Here is a 24,936-nt window from a genome sequence, read left to right as displayed (position 1 = left end):
TGGGACTCCCAGTGGGGGAGGGGCACTATTTCTGATGCTTTTGACTGCTTTGGGAACCCTTGTCCTTCTACTGGATTGCCTCATCCAGCTTTTTTATGAAGGGAGGTGCCTAATCTTACTACAACTTAATATATTATGTTTGGTTGACATCACTGGGAGGCCTGCCCTTTTCTGAAGTGAAACAGAGGAAGAGTGAATGGGGAGGGAAGAGGTGGGTAGGAAAACTGGGAGGAAAGGAAGAAGAGGGAACTAGAGTGGAGATATAATGTATGAGAGAATAAATGGATTTTAAAAAGTAAGTTGAGGCTGGGCAACCCTTTTCGCCAAGATGGCGCCAAAAACGAAGAAGGAAGCTCCTGCCCCTCCCAAAGCCGAAACCAAAGCGAGGGCCTTGAAAGCTAAGAAGGCAGTGCTGAAAGGTGTCCACAGCCACAAAAAGAAGATCCGAACGTCACCCACTTTCCGGCGGCCCAAGACCCTGCAGCTCCGGAGGCAGCCAAAATATCCTGGAAAGAGTGCACCCAGGAGAAACAAGCTTGACCACTCTGCTATCATCAAATTCCCACTGACCACCGAGTCGGCCATGAAGAAAATAGAGGACAACACGCTTGTGCTCATTGTGGATATCAAGGCCAACAAACACCAGATCAAACAGGCTGTGGAGAAACTCTATGACATTGATGTGGCTAAAGTCAATACCCTGATACGGCCTGACCGAGAGAAGAAGGTGTATGTTCGCTTGGCTCCTGATTATGATGCTCTAGATGCTGCCAACAAGATTGGCATCATCTAAAGTGAGTCCAGATGGTTAATTCTAAATATATACTTCTTTTTCCACCATAAAAAAAGTAAATTGAAAAAAATCTGATGATGCAAACTCTTGTGAATTTTTTTAAGTAAAGAGAAACATCTAGAAGGTCCTTTATGTAAAGGTTGAGCCTCACTACTTAGGGCTGCTTCTCCAATATGAAAAAGGATTGCTTCCTTTACTCTTCTGTAAACTACTATTTAACATCTATGGATTTAGATACAACAGAAAAATCTAACAATTAGGAGCACAACAGAGTCAAATCTGGACTTCCACTCGAAGTCATCTTCATTCCACACTGATTTACTGTGGTATTCCTACACACATCTGCATTAGTACAGAACAAACATGCCCCCTAGCCTGCTACATTACCTAACATTACCACAAAACTGCTTGGAACAGAGTACTGACGAAGTCTATACAAACTATGGAGAAGCTGAAGAACAGCATAAAAAAGGAAAACCCCTAAATGACATGTGAGCGGAGTGGATGACTCTAGTGCACCTTATGGAGTCTATAGTATGACAGAATGGAGCTTTTCTTTCTCTTTCCTTCTTCCTTTCTCTTTCCTTCTTCCTTTCTTCCTCCCTTTCTTTTTTTCAAAGAAGAAAAGTTTGTCAAACATCAGTGACATAAAATAGAGCCCAAACTAAGCTTCAAACCAAAATATTAAAAAGTTGGCAAATTATTTTTATTTGGATCTTTAACACACTTGGTCGCTGCTCAATTGTGCCAGCATGTTTGACCACGGGGAGGAAACACACACACACACACACACACACACACACACACACACACACACACACACACCCCTTTTCCCTTGAAATGCACATCCTCCCTTGTTCACTCCCATCTTCCCACTGGTTTGGTAGATTCTTTTCAGATGCTACACACAAGAGTCCCCTGGAACACCACATCCTGCCTTCCTGTTCTCTCTTAGACTACGGTGTCTCCAACTTTGTGGCCTTACTGAGGGAGGACCTTGCTGAAATGCAGACTGTGACTTCTTAGAGCTCAGATGCCTGGAGAGTCTGTGTTTCCACTAAGTTTCCAAAGTTACTCTGCTACGGAAGGTGCCTAGAAAATACACTGAAGTACAAGCTCTACTCTGGAACAACGCACAAAGGCTACGGCTCGCTGTGTGAAAGCCGACTGTCTGCGTCAATTCTGTCTCGATTTGCTTTCTACTACTGTGGTAAACACCATGGCCCAAAGCAAGTTGGAGAAGAAAGGCTTTATTCGGTTTTCACTTCCACATCACAGAAGGAAGTCAGGAACCTGGAAACAGGAACCAAAGCAGAAGCCACAGAAGAGTGCTGCTTACTTGCTCCCCATGGCTTGCTTATGCCACACAGACGTGACTACAGGCCAATCTTATGGAGGTATTTCCTCAATTTTGATTTCAGTTGACAGAGAGAGAGAGAGAGAGAGAGAGAGAGAGAGAGAGAGAGAGGCAGACAGACAGACAGACAGACAGACAGACAGACAGACAGAGACAGACAGACAGAGACAGAGAGAGAGACAGAAAGACAGGGACAGGCAGGCAGATACTGTAAAAATGACAGGGAGCTTAAAATAAACAAATCATGAAGCATATTGGAAACATTATGGCCTGAAGGGGAAGGGGGTAATTTTTATTCATGTAAGAAGTTGTCAAATCGCCAGGGAAGAATAGTCTCTGGTGAGGAATAAGGAACATTTTGTAATTAACCCACTCCTGCCAGAATATTTCCAAGTTGGAACAGGCACTTAGAAGCTGCTTTTGCTAAGTCATCGACTCCTCACTTTGGCCCAAAGGTAACCAAAAAGCAACAAGACAAAGGCTGGTGTCTCAACCTTCTCTCTGTGTCTCTCCCCTATACCTTGGCTAAACCTTTCACCTTAAATCCCAGGAAAAAGCACAATCTTCCAAGACAGAGCTCCTCTCCCCTGCAAGAGGTCATTAATCACGGAGTGTGGGGAGTGACCCTGGTGCAGACTCAGTCATCTTATAAGAAGAAACCAGACTAGTGACCTCACTATGACAACAAGTAACACATTAACAACACATTAATGGGTCAGTCATGGATGGGCCACTCCAAGCTTGACCAGGACAGCTTCCCTAAGTATACCACTTACTCTCCACCCATTTAAACAAAAACCTCACTGCCATTCCCAAAGACACACTGGGGGGTGGGATAAAGGGTTACCTGATAGACCCCTTTATTTTGTTAGCTAAAGTTCCCCAAAATAAATCACAGCTACATTAGACATTCTACAAGGCTGGTATTTGATTGTCAGTGATTGTGAGGAGGTTGGAATATTGCAGATCCAGAGCCAAGCTATCTTGGGGTATCTAAAGCCCTTCAAATAATCATTCACTGCCCACTGATGTATGTGACCTAAACTCCCCCTGTCTTGTTAGATCACAGACCCTTCAGATGCCCCCTCACAGACCAAGCATCAAGCTCCTGGCAAGCTCTCATCCCACAAGTACCTGGACAATATGGGTCATGCATTAATCTAAGCTCCTTCTCCTCCCTTAGAGACCTTGAAAAGCTGGCACCTTGCTTTGTCTAGTGGACCTAGCTTCTCTTGCTTCAGAACTTGATCTTTCTGTGCTTGTTGTCTGCAGTGTGACAGCTAACAGCTCCCCAAAGAAAGACCACATCCTTTTCTCATCCTGGGGCTTCCTCTCCTATCTAGTCCTAATGTCTACCTAACAGCGACTACTAGATATATATTTTGATATGTATAAATAGTCTCGTAGCTTTTGTCTACCCAGAGGTAAAACATGTCATCAGATAGGCTCTGAGGCCTACAGCAGAGGTGTCATTACTTTGATGTCACTTGCCTGACTCATCCTCCCACCAACATACCTGAAGGGTCATAATTTATTATTTTCTTTGTTTTGTTACTATAAAAACTTCATGAAACTGTTAGCATATTGGAACATGGTGTTTGGGATAACATAAATCTGTGTTCATGGGTCAGAGTCACTAATATTTGGCTCCAGAATAAACTATCTCACCCTCTCTGATCAGGGAGCTGTGTTTACTGCATCTTCAGTTACATGGTGCTTTTGATATGGAACCCCCAGGACTGACCCTTTGCTTAAGTCGCAAACCCTAGCACAAATGGTTGAAGAGTCTATTTAACATAGCAAAGTAGCCCTGATTGCCTGGTTCTCCCAGTATCTCCCAGTCCCTACTTCTTATAGGGTATGGCTGGCATGCCCTGTCCCCTACCCTAAACTTCCCCAAACCATGGGCTTGGCTGCCCTTCCCTATGTAACTCAGACTTTTTGGCTACCTGCCCTTATTTGATCTACCCTTTACTCTTTGGGCTGGTTTCTTGGCCCAGGCTGCCCTCTTGATCAGTAGTTCCTCTTCCTTCTTCCCTCTCCTTACATGGCCTGGCTCAACCTAGACATGTCCCTCTGACTCTCTTAAATGTTCCCGCCTCTGGCTATGCTCTCCCTTTAATCTACAATAAACTGTTTTGTCCACTATACTTAGAAGCATTCATGTCCTTCCCTTTTTATTTTATTTTCTCATTCACTTTGTATCGATTGCATGGCACTGGCTTCATGGCTGGTGAATTCCTTCTGATGGTCAAACCTTCATGTTTTGTTTTGACAGGGTCTCTCTAAGTAGCCTTGGCTGTCCTGGACAGCTCTCTCTAGATCAGGCTAACCTTTAAGTCACAGAGATCCTCCTGCCTCTACCTCCTGAGTGCTGGGACTAAAGGTGATTAAAGGCATGCAGCACTACACTGGCACTGGAACCATTCAGTCTGTTAATGTGCTAGCACTCAGTTCATTACATGCTAACATTCAGTTGTCTCCCCTGCCACTCATCCAAAACCTAATTCAAGGATGAAGGAAATGGTTAGAAAAAAACAGCTCTTTGATACTCCAGCTGGTTTTGCTTGATAACTGTGTTAATTCAACTTAAAACTGTAGAGGGGCTTTAATTAAAGAAATGGGGAACATTCAATGTTTACATTGTTTATTGAGTGCTAATGAGAATTCCTAACAACAGAATTATAGATTATGAATGGGCACCCTGCTTTAATTGAAATTTAAAAACATTTAAGGAAAGGAAAAGATATAATTGGTAACTTATAAATTCAGAAAGAAAAAACTGCATGATCCCCTTCACATACGGATGGTAGCATTATATATACATGCACATGTGTGTGTGCGTACACACACACACACACACACACACACACATACACACCACTTATAGATAGGAGATGTGACTGTAATTTAAAAACTATTCAACAAATATATTAAGGTAAACTTACAGTAAGACAAATACATCATTAATTATCTTAAGGCTGTGTAATCTACATTAACAGTGAGGTGGTTGTCTGCTATACTTTTGTTCTTCAATTCATTTTAAAGCTTTAAGCAATTAATAATAAAGTGAGAAAGTGACAAGCGTTCAGAAAGTAAGTGAGATGACAAAACATAAAACAGAATATCTAAGATTTGTTTGGGGTCATTTATCTAGACTCTAGAATAGCTTTCTCTTTTTTTTATTTAATTTTTTCTTATGCATATACGGGTGTGTCCATGTGAATATGTGTATTCATGTATCCTCAGAGGCCTGAAGAGTGAGCTGTGTCCCTTGGAGCTAAAGTTTCAGGCAGTTATGAGCCACTTGATATGGTGCTAAGGGCTGAACTTGGGTCCCCTGAAGAGCAGGGAGCTCAGCAGCTATCTGGCCTCTTCAGCCTTCTCTTTTATGAGGGGGCTTCATCAATGGGTGAGGGGTGCATTAAAGGAGATGACACTGGTGGTGACTCTGAGCTCTTAAGACAGTAACTTTTTAAAAAACAAGAAAGTCTCACTGTATGAAGCAGACTGACTGACCTTAAACTCAGACATCAGCCTGCCTCTGTCTCCTTAAGGCTTGGATTAAAGACATGCACCATCATGTCCAGCTAAACATATTGTGTCTTAATAGAACGTATTGCTTTCCTTAATATCACTAAGCACCATATATATGCAGTTTAAGACTCCTGAAATCATAAGTAAATAAACACATAGTTTTCTGTGACACAGACTGACAAACGCTTTTCAATTTGTAACATACAATATAGTATAATTAGGATAATAATAACTATAGTAATAATGTAGTGAAGAATATAATCTTTTCCAATGCATTTTCCACTAAGGATCTTTGTATTCATAATTGATTTTTATTAATAATTATATAAACAACTAAATGAACAAACATTTCTGGTTTTTAAAAATTATATATAGGGGTTGGAGAGATGACTCATCAGTTAAGAGCACTGACTGCTCTTCCAAAGAACTGGAATTTGGTTTCTAGTACCCACATAGCAGCTTTTAGTTGTCTGAGGCTCCAGTTTCAGTTGACCTGATGCCTTCTTTTGACCTCTGTGGACACCAGGCTTACACATGGTGCACATATAGGCAAACCCTCAAACACATAAAAATAAATCTTAAAAAACACTTTAGTGTATTAGATAAATATGTGAAACCTTAAAGCTAAAGTAATCTATATCAATGCAAGTTAGAATCACTGGCTATAAAAGTATTGAAATTACACTTACTATATTCCACATAAAGCACAAAAGGTATTAGAAGTCTTAGTTAGGAATGTGCTAATTTGGAAACATACTAGCTACTGCAAAGCAGGGACTGTTAATTTAAGGCCTTGAAGAATGGACTGGCAAATAAAGCAGAGACCCTCATACTCACAGAGTTTAATAAAATGGAGTAGGAAAGTTGCCTAAAATCACACTATTTGGGAAGTTGAGTCAGTAGGATTATCAGTTCAAGCCTAGCCTAGATTATACAGCAAGACCCTTTCTCAAAAACAAAGAGAAGACCAGACAAGACAAGAGAAGACAAGAAAATCATCGAATTTGGTTCCAATTACTTTTGTGTAATTTTGTGTCCCAAGCTCTGGAACATCCCACAGTCTCAACAAAGGCATCAGCCAAACAAAATCCAACAGACAAAGCAAAGGGCATTATCAGAACAGCCCTGACAAATGAAATCACAGGTCTCGTTTGCAAGTGTATGTATGCACACATGATAACACATACACACATGCACATACACATACAAAAGCTCACATGGATACATGGTAAATAACATCCACAAACAGAACAAAGGCTCTTTGTTCCACAAAGAAAGGAGGTGGCTTCTGCAAACAATACCTCCTCTAGAAAAGAGTCTGTAGCTTTATTGATTCAAATACTACATTATTCTCAGGTTTTACAAAGCCAAACTCCACGATTCAAAATTAAGTGGTCAACATTAATAAAAATATATTTTTACATCAAAAGATATATCAAAAATTTACATGACATTTAAATGTTTATTGTTTTAAGAATATGTTTAGCAAATGCAAGGACATAGTCTATTAGAATAAATTGTATTACAACGTACTTCCCTGACAGTATGAACTGCAAGATTACTGTTTGGAGCAGCTCTTTGGTTCTAGGGCTTGTTATGGCATCCCTAAAGTCAGTGAGAAACCTGGGCAGTGCTGACAGTTCACTTCTCTTACCTGAAGCTTCATCTTCCAACAGAAATGCATGGGCGTGTCCTCAGTACAGCTCTCTCCAGCAGCATAGTGCCCTGCGCCAGTGCGAGGTGGGGAGGGGTTGGGACTGAGCCTGAATGCAGCTGCCTTGCAGCCCGGGAGCAGCCAGCAGAGCCACACTGCTCCGCTGCTGGACTTCAGTGCAACATTCTGTGATCAAACTGGACTAACTGCTTCCTCCAACTGATTTCCAAGGAATGAGATCGTTTATGAATAATTCATGAGTCCCTTCCCGCAACCAACTTCACTTCTGTTCTCTGGCCCTCCTACAACAATACGCATGTAAAGATTCTAAGTACACTTGCTGACTTGCAAATAATTGAAGGTCGGTCTCCAGTCGATGGCAGTAGATGGTCCCAGGTCTGTTTGTTCTTGTATGTTAACCTATCACCCAGACTTACTTGAGAGACTTCAAAAAAGGGGTAGAAATGGTAAATAATTAACCACAGATATCTGAAAGAACAATATTTTTTTTTTCTTCCGTCAACTTGTCCTTCTGGAGCTGAGCTATGAGAGAAGCAGCAGAGTGCTTGGAAAACCTTGCCAGCTGGGGGAGGTGGGTTCTGAACAGTGATGCTAGGAAACGAACTCTTCAAGGGGGATCTTCCTGCTCCCTGGCTATAAATAAACCTTTTATCTCACTGTTATTCTTCAAGGAGGCTGATGAACGTTTGTTTCCCACAACCTGTCAATGCTTGCATATTTACAAATGTATGACATCCAAAGCATCTGAAAACTACTCAAAACTCAATTCCAAGAGAAGCCTGAACTGAAGACTGGATGACCGCCTTCTTCCCTCTGGCCACTATCTTAGGAAGTCTAGTCACCAATCTTGTTCTCCACCTGCTCCATTCACTCTCCACTGGTGTCTGGCTGGCAAACAGGTCATGTTTGAGCTATCTGTGAATGGGAGAGGGGGAGTATTTTGCTCCTAGCTGCTTCTGACTTATTAGCTTTGCAAACTGGTCTTCAATGCATCTCCTTGGCCCTGAGTCTTTCCTTTCCTTTCATTTTGTTACTTTATAATATCACTTCTGAGTTTATGCTTTCTAAAATTTAATAGGTGATGTTATTGTTAAGATTTTATTTTTTTGGAACTAGACATAGTGTTATCGTTAGGTGGTTCATTCTTTAATCTCAGTACTTGGGAGGCAGAAGACAGGCAGATAGATGTCTGTGAGTTAAAGGACAGGTTGGTCTATATAGTGAATTCCAGGATAGTCAGAGCTATGTAGAGACCTTGTCTCAAAAATAAATAAATAAATAGATAAAATAATAATAACAACAATAATGAAGATTTTAATTTTAGAGGCTAGAGAGATGGCTCAGCAGTTAAGAGCACTGACTGCTCTTCAAGAGGACCCAATTTCAATTCCCAGCACCTACATGGCAGCTCAGAACTTGTTTGTAACTCCAGTTCCACACTATCTTCTGACTTCTGAGGACAACAGGCACAAGGTAGTGCACAGACACGCATGCAGGCAAAATAGTCACATATACAAAATAATAAAACAAAAATTTTCAAAGATTTTATTTTTAAATTATGTGTATATGTGTGTGCATAGGTGCATTTGCATGTGGGTACCTTCAGAGTACAGAAAAGGGTACCGAATCCCCTGGAGCTGGACTTAGGTGGTAGTTGTGAGCAGTCAGATGTGGGCACTAGGAACTGAATCCGGGTCCTCTGGAAGAGCAAGAAGTGCTATTAATCACTGAGCCATCTTTCTAGTTCCCAAACTCAAGTTCTTATTAGTCTGCTCCAAAGTTCTCAAGAATAGTCAAGAATTCTCTTGCTGTTCTTTGGATTGGTTGTTTTGTCTGCTCTGTCAGTAGGGTCTCATGTATCCCAGGCTGTCCTCCAAGGACATATGTTGCACACCAGGACTTTGAGCCTAAGAGGAAAGCACTCTACCTGCTGAACTACACCCCAGCGCTCGAGTCCAGACAAACACTTTCCTCTAGAACACATTAATAAGCCTTTGCCTTTCTCAAAGAGTTCAGCATGTCTCTTCATCAGCCCACGCTCCACAGTAACATTCCTGCCCTTCTGTGTTACTGTGTGCTCAGGGGAGCCTTCCCTTTCAGCTCCACAGCACACATGCATTACACGGGGGAAAGGGTAGTCTGTGGAAAGTGGTAAAGGAAGGAAGTCAGCTGGGGTAAATGCTACAAGAAGCTGCCGCTGTCAGGAATGAGAAAACAACAACCCAAAGTACAGCGCTGGAATGTGTGGTTCTTTACTAGAAAGAGACAGAACCAGGAGCTTAGAAACATCCTCTCACCATCCAAGGCAGGTTGCAGAACTAAAATTCCCTTTTCTCCAAAACTAGCCATAGCCACTTGAACTTCACTCCCCCAACGCAAGACATAAGCCCCAGAAACATTACTTAAAGCCTCCCCCTGCCTTTCTCTTGTGACATGTCCGAGCTAACTTTGACTGTCAACTTGACATTCATTGGCCTAGTCACTTGAGAGGGCAATCTCAACTGAGGGATTGCCCAAAGCAAGTCCAGTGGACACGTGTGAATAGGACTGGCTTGATTGTTAATTGATACAGGATTGCCTAGTAGGTAGGCATTGAGAGATACACAGTCAGATCCCCAGCAGGTAGGCAGGGACAAAAATGACGGTCTAGGTAGATTAATGAACTTCTCAGCTAAACATTTAAGATGTTTTTCTTCCTCTCTAAGGTAAGGATGGGGTGGGCTTAGGCACCCCAGGAGACTTTAAAATCTAGGTTGGGGAAATAAACCATCTCTAGCGGTAGGAATGAGTCAGCTTCCCTTTCTTTGTCTAGATTATCCAATCCCCTACAGTAATACAAACTACTCAGTTCTGAGACAGACGAGGAATCCATTCTACCCCTAAACATACAGAAGTTTTTGGTTCTGCCAGACAAACTTGGACCCCAGGTCAGGCTTGGAGGAGTCTGCCTCTGTGTAGTTTCCTCTGTGCACGTGGTGCTGCTTTCAATAAAAATTGAGTGTTGAGGCTTTATTATTCCTACCTTTTTATTCTTTATTATTCCTACCTTTTTATTCTTTAAATCTTCAGAGAAAAAGGATGCTCTCCTGTGACCCTACATGACCCCACCATAACGGCATCAGCATCGCTCCTTGGGAAGATGGTGCTGGGATACATAAGAAAGCTGTCTGTGCACGAGCTTGTGAGAGAGCCAGAGAACAGCATTCCGCCAGTTTCTGCCTCTAGTTACTGCGTGAGCCCCTGCCCAGACTTCTCTCAGTGATGCAGTGTGACCTGCAGGCTAAGTCAACCCCTTCCTCTGCTGTTGACCACAGTGTCTATCACAGCAACAGAATGGAACCAGAACATGGTGGCACATATATCTCTATTGCTTCAGAAGGGTCCTGTCACACTTGGGAAAGGATTTCTACACAGAGAATCTCAACAGACCAACTAGCTGAGTTTCCCCACTTCAGCCTATTACACTGAACATGCAAACTAGACTTCTGGAAAGGAGCAGTCTGACTGACTGATCAGAATTTCAGTGATGTGGGGAGGTAGGATTCTGCAGAAGCAGAGCCTAATTACAAGTTATTTTTTGACCCTCACTCTGTGTTGGACCTAATATTCTGTGACTAACAGATAAAGTCGAGACCTCATAACCTAACAGATAGAAATCTTTTAGTATGTATTACCTTAACAGAACTCTAGTTTTCATCTAACTAAAAGGTTGAGTGCTATGTGCTATTAGACAGCTGGATACTCCCATCTCGCTACCACCAGTCTACCTGATGTACCCATCAACACACTTGAATGTGACTTATTTATGGATTTCTCTCTGTTTCTATAAGAGTTCACGAAATGCCACTTCATTGGAATATGGTATTTGTGGTTCTGGGTCCTGGTTACTAACACTTAGTTCCCGAATAAACCATGTCTTTTATTCCTTTTCTGTTTCCTTCTGAGCCCATACATTAATACCCCATTCTTCTCTAGTATGTTTTCTTTGTCCCAGGAGGGAAGCACTCAGCAAAGGTTTCCAGTCCTCTGGGATTTGTGTCATTCTAGCTAGGACAGCTGAGGCCCACAGCCTCATTCCTACCATGGTTGACAATAATTTTTCAGTATTTGCTCACTCCTTCTCTGTCAGACAGTGTAGAGAACAAACAGCATCAGGCTCTATTTAGAATGCAAATGTAGGGGTAGGTGAATAACTCATTCCTAAGAGTAAAGAGATGCTACCCATAAGCTAGTAAAACAGACCAGGAATATATGAGCACACGGGTATAACCATTCCCTAGGGAACTGCCACCACGGTTGGAAAGACAGAGTAAATGATTAAGTAAGTAAATACTTAATTTAAAAGTCAGGAAAAACGGGACTGAGGACCTACTGAACACACCAGGCCAGGGAGGAGTACAATACTCATGGACCCCATAAGCAGAAGGACACTGAAGCCAAGTGTGGTGGCATCCGAAAAAATGACACCTAACACTGTGACGGTCCCACTGTCACCCAACTACTTGGTTTGCACCTGCATTAGCTTTCTGCCTGTGCCTCCTGTACAGCCTCCTTGAACTCCTTCAGCGTTGCTGTGGCCTCAAAACTTCCGTAGCAATTCTCCAGCACAGGCACGCATACATGCACACCTGTGCAATATGACCTGAGAGCCAATATTCATGACTAAGACAGAAATAAAGGAGTTCTAGCCAACATCCAGCTACCAAGGTAAATAGAGACTACGTAAACTGTAGCCAAGAAAACTGAAGTCACATATGACAAAATTAATTTATAATTAATTTTGACACCAAGGAAGACACAAATGTGTGTCTCTGTTTCTGACAGCCTGCTCCTGACAAAGAACCTCTCTGCACAGTATGAGGCTAAGAATTTCTCTAAAGCAAGCCCTCTATTCGTGAAGACTTTTTTTCCCCACTGATCATTAGCTGGTGTCTTTGCTGAAGCTGCAATGTATGTTTTTCTGCCAGTTTTAACCTATTTACTCTGTATACTACTGAGTCTAAGAAGATGGATATTTTGGAATTCGGCTTTACTCTATTATTTTTTTAAACTGAGAGATTACTTAAGGAAAATAAAGCACAACCAATAATCTTCTAACTTTTTTACTTGTTTATTTACTTACTTGCTGAGACGGTGTTACTCTGTCACCTCATGGAACTTGCTGTGTAGACCAGGCTGGCCTTGAATCCACAGAGATCCTCCTGCCTTTGCCTTCCAAGTGCTGGGATAAACTCACTGATCTAAAATGGCTTCACTGAAACAGTTGTCCAAGCCAGGGCTGGCAACATACACCAGAGTAAAGGCACCTGTTAAGGCCTCACAACCAGATTTCAATCACTGGAGCCCACATAAGAGACACAACATGGAACCAATGCTAGAAAGCTTTTCTCTGAATGCTACATGTTTACTGTGGCAACATACATATACATGTATACACATGCGTATACATGTATGCACATGTACATATAGACACAGATACACCTTTTTACAATGTCAAAATGTAGTACTGGGACACAATACCTACAATGGAAAGATAGATACTGACAAGCTGACCCTTTCTTCTCTCCTTCTCAACTCAACTGTTGATTTTCTTCTATATTCCCTTCCTGTTTGCCATGACCCAAGGGATGCCAACACCCTTCCTCCCTGAGTACATCCATCAGGCTAGCAAGAGCCTACTTTACAAAGCTCCTGATAAGAACTGCTAGAGACCCCTGGAAAAATCCTCCTTATTCTTACAAAGAAAATGAGAAGCTTCTCTTCTACTCCACTTCCTGACACAGCCAAGGGCTATGCTGAATGCTACTGACACCCATCTACTACTGTAAAAGAAACTTGCCTTAGTTTCTTAGCATACAATTTCAAACCCATTATAAAGGAATCAAATATGGCCAAGGATGTTTAGAAAAATGATGCTCAGAAATAACATAAACTTAGCATGGGGCACAGTATTGCATCCCTGTGAGTCCAGATCCCTGGAAACAGGAAGACCATGAGTTCACAGATACATATAGCTCTCTCAAAACTTTGTTCTCAAAGGAAAATTAACAAAGATATAAATATTATCTAGTCCAACCAGTAAGGAACCTAAGCCACTTTATCCTCTAATTTCATAGCCATACTTGTTTCCCTTCAATATTCTCCCCGTAGCAACTCTCCAAGCAGTTTCCCATTAGCTAGTTTTATCCACTTTGCTTTAAATAAAATATTTACTTATTAAATAAAAGTATGCCTAGTTGCCAACAAGCTTATACTTTACCATTAAAATGTCAATGGGAATATTGAATTGTAAAAGCAGATTTAAAGGGTGTCACAGTCTAGCTCAATGGTAACTGCATTTATAATATGGCATGACCATGCCATGGTTTGGACACCAGTTTCACTAGATCATCAGTTAACAGTTGATAGCAGGGCCATGAATCAGCATTTAAATAGGCCATTAAATGTCTTCCTCATGGGCAACAGATACATACAACTCTCCCAAGCTTCAGGGCCTCCTCTCACTCTTGATAATGACAATATGAGTAACATAAAAGAAGAATTTCTTCTCTTGGGTCAGGGCAGAAACAACTGCAATTCTTCACAGCTGTAATTTGCTGTTTGATATTAGAGCACACTCTTAAATATGTGGCTATGTTAGTTATCATTTACAGTTATATCATTTTTTATAGCTTTTTGTTTTTTCTTTCCTATCATTTATCACATATTTACTTTATCTGTGGTGATAATTTTAGATAATCAAATGATTTTCTTTTTTAAGTTTCAAAAGGCCATAAAGCAGTGGAGACGGCTTTCAGCAGTCATCAGTGATCTAGCCAGGAACTCCTCTTGAACTTGCAAATGCAGTGGTGGCTGGGGAAGTTTTTCAAAGGATACAAAGTATAGTGGCTGCCATTAGAAATTGACAGTGACCAACTGAGAGCAGCCAGGAAGCTCATCCTCTTACAATTAAAGGAGAGGGTGCCATGTAGAGCAAGAGGGAAGCAAGCTGGCATGGTGAGATGGCATGAACTGACAAAGCACCAGTCATCCTGTTAGTCAGCCTAGTCACAATAAACTATTTCTTGATCAGATTTGATACCTAGTGACAATCATTCAATCAGTGACTAGACTAAGCCTTTCTCAGCAGACCTGCAGCAAAACCAAATGATGTTTACTGGTTCTGCTGCTGGTCCAGTCCACCACGACTTTCTGAACCTGAGAAGTCAACTCAGCAAGGCAATAGCACCTACCCCCAAAAAACAACAACAACAACAACAACAACAAAAAAAAAAAAAAAAAAAACCACCCTAGAACTCTGGCCAGGACTGGTCAACAGAAAGGGTGTGATTCTTTTCTCTATAGCATCTGACTGCAAATCAATACTTCAGAATGTGAACGAATCGGGCCACAAAGTTTTGTGTTGTTTACCATGTCCACTACCCATTGCCAAGCATCCTGACAACTTTCCCTGGGGAAGACACTTCTGCAAGCATTAGGAGCAGAAAGTGCTTTCCAAACACATCTCAAGTCCCGAAGCATGGAGTTTTAGGCAATACGAACTTATCTTTCACTGGGAGAAATGAGCTGACTGGCACGGGTCCCATCTTAAATGCTAAACATGTATATGGGCCTAGTTCTACAATTTAAAATTCTGGGTCTGAAACCAAAATTCCCTTTGCATGAAACTAACAAAAGAAATGCTTATAAGTATTACAAGAAGCAAAAACTTGGTGCAGTGAAGTTTGGGGTTTCACATTCCTGTCTGCCTTCGTGAAATTTCTCTGTATCTTCATGTGCTTAGCAGACTGACCTTGGGGTAAACCAACCTTAAACATAAAGGACTGCTGGGGAATACTAACTGTAAGTGATGAAACAGTCTTCCAGTAGAAGATGATAACAACTGAGTCTCTATTCCTCACGTTTCAAATTATTAAACTGTTACTTTCTTTTCTCTATTGCCTCTTTCTCAGCTATTATCTTCTGTTCTTCTGCAGTATCTCTACACACTGAAAATAAGATTCCTAGAGACAGAATCACTCTAGGAAGACTTTAAATCTTGCCCAAGTGCAGACTAAGGATTTCTCTAAAAAATAATCCTTCCTGGGGCTAATAGATAAGTGATGGACTCAGCATATGCCAGGCATCTCCTGCAGAAACCTAACTGAGGGACCACCTTGTACAACTTATCCCACACCACCACTAGCTCTTCTCACCACACCTCAGAGGTATGGTGACTCCAACTGTAGTAGTTGCCCTGATTTAAGAAAGGCTTCTGAAATGGGACAAACTAAATTCCACTGGCTAAAAACGGGAAATTCCCAAACTCAGAAAGAGGAACATGAATTAAAAACATATTTTATCCCCTACTGAAACGAAAGGATAGCTTTCGGTTTCCGTCTATGCCTGGAGTGGACCCAGTGCCACAGCTCTCTGTACCCAGATCCTATGGGGGGAGAGTGGGACCCTCAGAAGTGTGGACAATCCCGAGAGTACAGGGGAGACCTTCACTTCTGTTCACATTCCTGGCCCAAGAGGAACCCACCTGGAGCCCTCTGGACACAGAAACCTAGCAGTCTGGGACAAGATCCTTCCAGGTTCCGCCTGCACCCAGAGCTGAAAGCTTGTCACCAGGAGCAATGGCACACAGACAGCAGAGGTAAGATCACCAATTCTGCTTCGAGAGACCCATCTGGAGCACTCAGGACATAGGAACTGAGGAGCAGTGTGGAACAGGGTCCTTCTGGTTTCTACCTGCACCTGTGACACAGCTCTCTATATCCAGATCCCTTGGGGAGAGACTGGGGCTCTCAGAAGTGCTGACAATCCTGAGAGCACAGGTGAGACCACCACTTCTGCTCACATTCCTGGCTGGAGAGGAACCTGCCTAGAGCCCTCTGAAAACAGGAACTAAGGCATAATCTGGGACAGGATGCTTCCGGTTTCCTCCTGTGCCCAGAACTGATCCCACTGGGAGAAAGCCAGTCTCCAGGAGTGCTGACACACAGGGTTACAAGAGGGTCAAGCCACTGTCAGAGACAGCAAGACCAGCAACACCAGAAATAAGCAAATGGTCAGAGGCAAGGACAATAACCTAAACAGTAGAAACTAAGGCCACTTGGTATCACCAGAATCCAGTTCCCGCACCACAGCAAGCCCTGAATGCCCCCAAAACAAGAGAAAAACAAGATTTTGGTTTAAAATCACAACTCATGATGATGTTAGAGGTCATTAAGAAGGATATAAATAACTCCCTTAAAGAAATACAAGACAACACATGTAAACAGGTAAAAGGCCTTAAAGAGAAAACACAACTATCCCTTAAAGAATTACAGGAAAACACACTGAAACAGGTGAAGGAGTTGAATAAAATCATCCAGGATCTAAAAATAGAAATAGAAACAATAAAGAAATCACAAAGATATAGAAAACCTAGGAAAATGATCAGGAGTCATAGATGCAAGCATCACCAACAGAAAAAAAGAGATAGAAGAGAGAATCTCAGGGGCAAAAGATACCACAGAAAACATTGACACAGTCATAAAAGAAAATGTAAAGCAGAAAAAGCTCCTAACCCAAAATACCCAGGACACAATGAGAAGATCAAACCTAAGGATAATAGGTATAGAAGAGAGTGAAGATTCCCTTAAACAGGGCAGTAAATATCTTCAACAAAATTATTCAAGAAAACTTCCCTAAACTAAAGAAAGAAATGCCTGCAGGAAGCCTACAAAATTCCAAATAGATTGGACTAGAAAAGAAATTCCTCCCATCACATAATAATCAAAACACCAAATGCACAAAACAAAGAAAGAATATTAAAAGCAATAAGGAAAAAATGCGAAGTGACATATAAAGGCAGACCTATCAGAATTACACCAGACTTCTCACCAGAGACTATGAAAGCCAGAAGATCCTGGACAGATGTCATACAGACCCTAAGAGAACACAAATGACAGACCAGGCTACCATATCCAGCAAAACTCTCAATTAACATAGATGGAGAAACCAAGCTATTCCATGAAAAAAAAAAAAAAACAAGTTTACACAGTATCTTTCCACAAATCCAGCCCGACAACAGATAATAGATGAAACTCCAACACAAGGAGAGAAACTACACCCTAAAAAAAGCAAGAAAGTAATCTCACGGCAAAGAAATCAAAAGATAGCCACACATACATGATTCCAACTCTAACAACAAAAATAACAGGAAACAACAATCATTGGTCCCTAATAACTCTCAACAACAATGGACTCAATTCCCTAATTTAAAAAAAAAAAACATTAACAGACTGGATAGAGAAAAAGGACACAGCATTTTGATACAGACAGGAAACACACCTCAGTGACAAAGACAGACACTACCTCAGAGTAAAGGGCTGGAAAACAACTTTCCAAGCAAATGATCCCAAAAAACAAGCTGGAGTAGCCATTCTAATATTGAATAAAATCGACTGTCAACAAATGTTATCAAAAAAGATGAGGAAGGACACTTCATATCCATCAAAGGAAAAATACACCAAGATGAACTCTCAATCCTGAATATCTATGCTCCAAATGCAAGGTCACCTACATTCATAAAAGAAACTTTACTAAAGCTCAAAGCACACACTGCACCTCACACAGTAATAGTTGGAAACTTCAAAATCCCAATCTCATCAATGGACAGATCATGGAAACAAACTAAACAGAGCCAGAGAAACTAACAGAAGTTATGAACCAAATAGATATAACGTATATTCATAGAACATTTCATCCTAAAACAAACGAATATACCTTCTTAGCGCTTCGTGGTATCTTCTCCAAAAGTGACCATATAATTGGTCACAAAACAGGCCTCAACAGATACAAGAAGACTGAAATAATCTCATGCGTCCTATTAGATCACTATAGACTAAGGCTGGTCTTCCAGAACAACAAAAACAACAGAAAGCCCACATACATATGAAAACTGAACAACACTCTACTCGATAATTTGGTCAAGGAAGAAATAAGAAAGAAATTAAAGACTTTTTAGAATTTAATGAAAATGAAGGCACAACATACCCAAACTTATGGGACACAATGAAAGCTGTGCTAAGAGGAAAACTCATAGCTATGAGTGACTCAAAAAAGGAATTGCAGAAAGCATACACTAGCAGCTTGACATCACGCCTGAAATCTCTAGAACAGAAAGAAGAAAATACACCCAAGTGAGGTAGAAGGCAGGAAATAATCAAACTCAGGGCTGATATCAACCAAAAGAACTGTACAAAGAATCAATAAAACCAGGCTGGAGAGATGGCTCAGTGGTTAAGAGCACTGACTGCTCTTCCAGAGGTCCTGAGTTCAATTCCCAGCAACCATATGGTAGCTTACAACCATCTGTAATGGGGTCTGGTGTGTCTGAAGACAGCTACAATTTGCTCATATTCATTAAATAAATAAATATTTAAAAAAAAAACCAGGAGCTGGTTCTTTGAAAAAAAAAAAAAGATAGATAAACCTTTAGCCAGACTAACCAGAGGACAAAGAGAGAGTATGCAAATTAACTTAATCAGAAATGAAGAGGGAGACATAAGAACAGAATCTGAGGAAATTAAAAAAATTATCAGATCTTACTACAAAAAACCTATACTCAACAAAACTGGAAAATCTGGAGGAAATGAACAATTTTCTAGACAGATACCAGGTACCAAAGTTAAACCAAGGTCAGATAAACCATCTCAACAGCCCCATAACTCCTAAAGAAACAGAAGAAGTCATTAAAAGTCTCCCCCCCTCCCAAAAAAAAAAAGTCCAGAACCAGACAGGATTAGTGCAGAACTATACCAGCCCTTCAAAAAGACCTAACACCAATATTCTTCAAACTATTCCACAAAAGAGAAACAGATGGAATATCACCCAATTTGTTCTATGAAGCCACAATTATGCTTATACCTAAACCACACAAAGACACAACAAAGAAAGAGAATTTCAGACCCAATTTCCTTTATGAATATCAATGCATATATCCTCAATAAAATTCTCACAAACTCAATCCAAGAACATAATCATCTATCATGATCAAATAGGCTTCATGCCAGGGATGCAAGGATGATGGTTCAATATACGGAAATCCATCAATGTAATCCACTATATAACCAAATTCAAAGAAAAAAATCTCATTAGGTGCTAAGAAAGCATTTGACAAAATTCAATACCCTTTCATGTTAAAAGTCTTGGAAAGGTCAAAAGTTCAAGGCCCATACATAAACATAGTAAAAGCAATATACAGGAAACCAGTAGCCAACATCAAACTAAATGGAGGGAAACATAAGAAATTCCACTAAAATCAGGTACTAGACGAGGCTGCCCACTCTCTCCCTACTTATTCAATATAGTACACCAAGTACTATCTGGCGTAATCAAATAACAAAAGCAGGTCAAAGGGATACAATTTGCAAAGGAAGAAGTAAAAAAAAAAATCACTATTTACAGATAATATGATAATATAATTCAGTGACCCCAAAACTTCCCAGAGAACTCCTATGGCTGATAAACAACTTCAACAAAGTGTCAGGGTATAAAATTAACTCAAACAAATCAGTAGCCTTCCTCTAGTCAAAGGATAAACAGGCTGAGAAAGAAATTAGGGAAATGACACCCTTCACAATAGTCACAAATAACTCGGTGACTCTAACCAAGCAAGTGAAAGATCTGTATGACAAGAACTTCAAGTCTATGAAGAAAAAAAAAATGAAGATCTCAGAAGATGGAAAGATCTCCCATGCTCATGGATTGGCAGGATTAAATTGTAAAAATGGCCATGTTGCTGAAAGCAATTTAAAGATTCAATCCATCCCCATCAAATTTCAACTCAATTCTTCATAGAATTAGAAAGTGCAATTTTAAAATTCATCTGGAATAACAAAAAAACCAAAATAGCGAAAACTATACTCCACAATAAAAGAAATTCTTGGTGAATCACCAGCCCTGACCTCAAGCAGTTGTACAGAGCAACAATGATAAAAACTGTATGGTATCGGTACAGAGACAGGCAGGTAGATCAATGGAATAGAATTGAAGACTCAGAAATGAACCCACACACCTATGGTCACTTGATCTTTGACAAAGGAGCCAAAACCATCCAGTGGAAAAAAAGATAGCATTTACAACAACTGGTGCTGGTTTAACTGGAGGTCAGCATGTAGAAGAATACAAATTGATCCATTCCTAGTGCCCTGTACAAAGCTCAAGTCCAAGTGGATCGAGGATCTCCACATAAAACCAGATACGCTCAAACTAATAGAAGAAAAAGTAGGGAAGAGCCTCGAATACATGGACACTGGGGAAATTTTCCGGAACAGAACACCAATAGCTTATGCTCTAAGGTCAAGAATCGACAAATGGGACTTCATAAAATTGCAAAGCTTCTATAAGGCAAAGGACACTGTCATTAGGACAAAAGGGACACCAACAGATTGGGAAAAGATATTTACCAATCCTACATCCTATAGAGAGCTAATGTCCAATATATACAAAGAACTCAAGAAGTTAAGACCCCACAGAATCAAATAAGCCTATTAAAAATGGGGTTCAGAGCTAAACAAAGAATTTCCAACTGAGGAAGATCAAATGGCTGAGAAGCACCTAAAGAAATGTTCAGTATCTTTAGTCATAAGGGAAATGCAAATCAAAACAACCCTGAGATTCCACCTCCCACCAGTCAGAATGGTTAAGATCAAAAACTCAAGTAACAACAGATGAGGGTGAGTATGTGGAGAAAAAGGAACACTCCTCCATTTTTGGTGGGATTTCAAGCTGGTACAACCTTTCTGGAAATCAGTCTGGCAGTTCTTCAGAAAAAAATGGACATGATACTACCTGAGGACCCAACTATACCACTCCTGGGCATATACCCAAAAGATGCTCCAACATATAGCAAAGATACATGCTCTACTATGTTCATAGCAGCCTTATTTATAATAGCCAGAAGCTGGAAAGAACCCAGATGTCCTCCCAACAGAGGAATGGATACAGAAAATGTGGTACATCTACACAATGGAGTACTACTCAGTTATCAAAAACAATGACTTCATGAAATTTATAGGCAAATGGATGGAACTGGAAAATATCATCCTGAGTGAGGTAACCCAATCACAGAAAAACACACATGGTATGCACTCATTGATAAGTGGATATTAGTCCAAAAGCTCAAATTACCAAAGATACAATCCACAGACCACATGTGAAGCTCAAGAAAAAGGACGGCCAAAGTGTGGATGCTTCAGTCTTAGAAGAGGGAAGAAAAATATTAATAGGAGGAAATAAAGAGACAATGTTTGGAGCACAGACTGAAGGAAAGGCCATCCAGAGACTGCCCCTCCTGGGGAGCTAGCTCATATACACACAGCCACCAAACCCAGACAATAATGCTGATAGCAAGAAGCACATGCTGACAGGAACCTGATACAACTGTCTCCTGAGAGGCTCTGCCAGAGCCTGACAAATACAAAGATGGATGCTTGCAGCAACCATTGAACTGAGAAAGGGGTCACCATAGGAGGAGTTAGAGAAAGGACTGAAGGAGCTGAAGGTGTTTACAACATCATAATAACAACAATACCAACCACCAGAGCTCCCAGAGACGAAACCACCATCCAAAGAGTACACATGGACAGACCCATGGCTCCAGCTGCATATATAACAGAAGATGGCCTTGTTGGGCACCAATGGGAGGAGAAGCCCTTGGTCCTTCCAAAGCTGGTTCCCCCCAGTGTAGGGGAATGTCAGGTGGGGAGGTGGGAAGGGGTGGTAGATTGGTGTGGGAACACCCTCAGAGAAGAAAGAGGAGGGGGTATGAGATAGGGGGTTTATGTACGGGAAACCAGGAAAGTGGATAACATTTGAAATGTAAATAAAAAATAATCCAATAAAAAAAGAATTAAAAGACAAGGATAGAACAGTGGAATAAAGTAATCCAAATTGTAGCAAGCCTCAAGAGGACAAGGACCGTGCTGTAAGATAAGAAGTATTCTCAGTGACTCAGTAACCACTTTGGTGCCCTTCACATACCATTCTTTTTCTCAGATTATTCAACTTGGGGGTAATTTCGTCTACTCCTCGGGCTTTTTGTATTCTAAAATATCTATCACTGTGACAGTCACACTATACACTATACAGCCTAGCTGGCCTGGAACAGAAGCTTTTCCTGCCTCAGTCTCCTGAGTGCTGGGATTATAGCAAAACTCCCTTGACTTGGACTTCTCTAAGGATTCGAACACAACTCAATTCTGGGTTTCCACAGCTGAACCAGCCAATTACGGTGGACCTCCCACGTCCACAGTCATCCTTGTCATCCTTCCTGTCTCTGTGACAGTGCATGTGACCCTGCTGTCTAGTCTGGAGGTCATCTATTCCTGACCACACCCAGCCCTGCCCCACCCACCTCTCATCCATCTTCATGAAATCGATTAGTTTTTCTTGACCCCAGCAACTTTCTCATCACGAAGATGGGGTGACTGCCTTTCACGTGGCCTTGAGCCAGGGCTCGCCTCACTGACCCCAGTACTGGCCTCGCAGTGCTTACAGCCTCCACGTGGCCACTCCGGCCTTGTCTATTTCCTATCTTCACCCTTTGAATTCCAGTGAAACTAAGTTCTTCTAACTATGCCAAACTGTTGTGTATAATCTAGAAAATGATCTATGGCAGCAGTACTTTTGGTTTTGAGCAAGTAAGCTTATTAGGTTCTAGTCACCAAAAATAGATGAAATCACAAGCAGCAGACAGGGCAGCAGAGAACAAAACACCATCGTATCAGGAGCTTGCAACATCCAACATCCAACACAGGCAACTCAAACAGCTGGACAGAGAGAGCAATAAAAGTTAGCATTTCAAGCTGGGCTTACAGACCTGCAGAAATCAGCTGGGGAAGTCAGCGTGGAGAGCAGGAGCTCCTGACTGAGGTCTGGGATGAGCTTCCGACTGCTGAGCTTTGGGTTTCCCCACTGCAGGCATTTATATCACGGGACAAACAAGAGCACCTCGGTCAGAAATGGTTTCCATTCTAGTCATCCCCTCTCTCCCCAGCATGGAGTTGGGGGAAGAGGAGCAGCTCCTCTCTTGACAGGGAATGTTGTCGCTTTTGAGGCTAACATTCTTCAGTTTGAAGTGATGGGATAGGGAATCCCATTTCCAAAGGCGACTTCATAGTGAGTGTAAACCACACAGGACAATTTAGCAACATACCAAGTCCACGATAGTAGAGGTAGGCCAGGTCCTTAGAGGCACAGAGGCTGGCCTAAGTAGCCAGCAAAGAGTATGACTGTGAAGAGTACATGTGACTTCAACCTACACCAACTAGTACAGAGAACAAGCAAGCTGCTTCCTAAGGCTTGTCTATAAAAAGAAGAGAAGACTGAGAGTCTGTGTCCTTAGTGCTCACATGAAGATTATGTTGTCTACATGGCCCAATACTAAGAACAAGCAGGCAGAGTGAGCACAAAGCAAGCATATGCTACAGTAACTTAGACCCTTAGCAGTAGCATTCTCCATGCTCCAAACACACAAGAAAATTATCAGAGGGGGAAAGGGGAAAAAAATTAATAATTAAACAAGAAGCTAGAGCTAATTAGGTTATAATTCTATATTCACAAACATAAAAGGGAAAATACATTATAAGGACAGAAAATTAATTAAAAAAATTAAAAATGTCTAAGAAGCCCCAGAAGAAAACTATGGTGACAGTCAGAACACACTGCACAGGGGGAGGTAGAGGGATTATGAGAGGTGGGGTCTTGGGAACAATAGCTAAGAGACTCTAGAACCCAAGAAAGACTCATAGCAGGCAATGGCCAGGCTGTGATGCACTGAGACAGCTATCACAATGTACTGTCCCCGGTTTTCTGCGGGAATGGCTCCTTCACAGGCACAATACACTGCTGCTACAGATACAAATGAGCAAACAAATGTGTAGGGTGTATTTGTATTCATCTGCAAGAAATGATTTTAGAAGAAACATGGGAAATACTCAAACTCAGGTTTCCAAAACTTTGGGGGTGGGGATCTGTTTATTCTTATATGATATAAGGAAGTTGTCTTGTTGTAATCAGGTAGTATTCAAAGGCACTAATTTCATTTACAATACTATAATAGCATCCTACAGTGTTATTTTGTGAAATCTCTGCATGAAAAAACAAATTTAGATAATTTTCAATTTTCAACATTACTGAAAACATATCTGAAGTCACCACCACTGCACTCAACAGCTACAGACGAGTTGCAACAGCCAACAAGTCATACTCATCAGTGACACCGGGCTAACGAACTCTATAACCGTCACTCAATTTATTTGCCACACATGAAGCCAACAGCAAATGCTTCTCTTCCAGTATATTCTGCCTGTTTTATCTAGATAATGTGAACTCTAAAAAATCTCCTCCCCAAACCAATGCCCAGAGTTCAGCTCTAAAGAAGTAAACAGCCATTACTTTAAGACCCAAGCATGTGAACAAGGCAAAGCAGCTTGAACTTGGCAAAGCTGAATTTACCGTTTGGTAACAGCACCCTCCCCACCTTTTCTATCTCCAGGGAAGCCATCAGACATTATCTCCACACTCAACAATGAGCTGGAA

General features: G+C 41.2%; 2 protein-coding genes across 14 annotated transcripts in view; one reads left to right on the top strand and one right to left on the bottom strand.

The window, feature by feature from the left end:
- Marchf8 (membrane associated ring-CH-type finger 8) overlaps positions 1 to 24,936 on the bottom strand; it is a 117,130-nt gene that overhangs the window by 37,592 nt on the left and 54,602 nt on the right. The window lies entirely within an intron of this gene.
- Rpl23al6 (ribosomal protein L23A like 6) lies at positions 161 to 14,646 on the top strand. Its single transcript, XM_063286852.1, has one exon. It carries the CDS (start codon positions 329 to 331, stop codon positions 791 to 793), a length of 465 nt encoding a protein of 154 aa, XP_063142922.1. The 5' UTR covers positions 161 to 328; the 3' UTR covers positions 794 to 14,646.

This window comes from Rattus norvegicus, chromosome 4 (genome assembly GCF_036323735.1).
Source record: "Rattus norvegicus strain BN/NHsdMcwi chromosome 4, GRCr8, whole genome shotgun sequence".
Classification (NCBI taxonomy): domain Eukaryota; kingdom Metazoa; phylum Chordata; class Mammalia; order Rodentia; family Muridae; genus Rattus; species Rattus norvegicus.
This window is presented reverse-complemented; position numbering and strand designations above follow the sequence as displayed.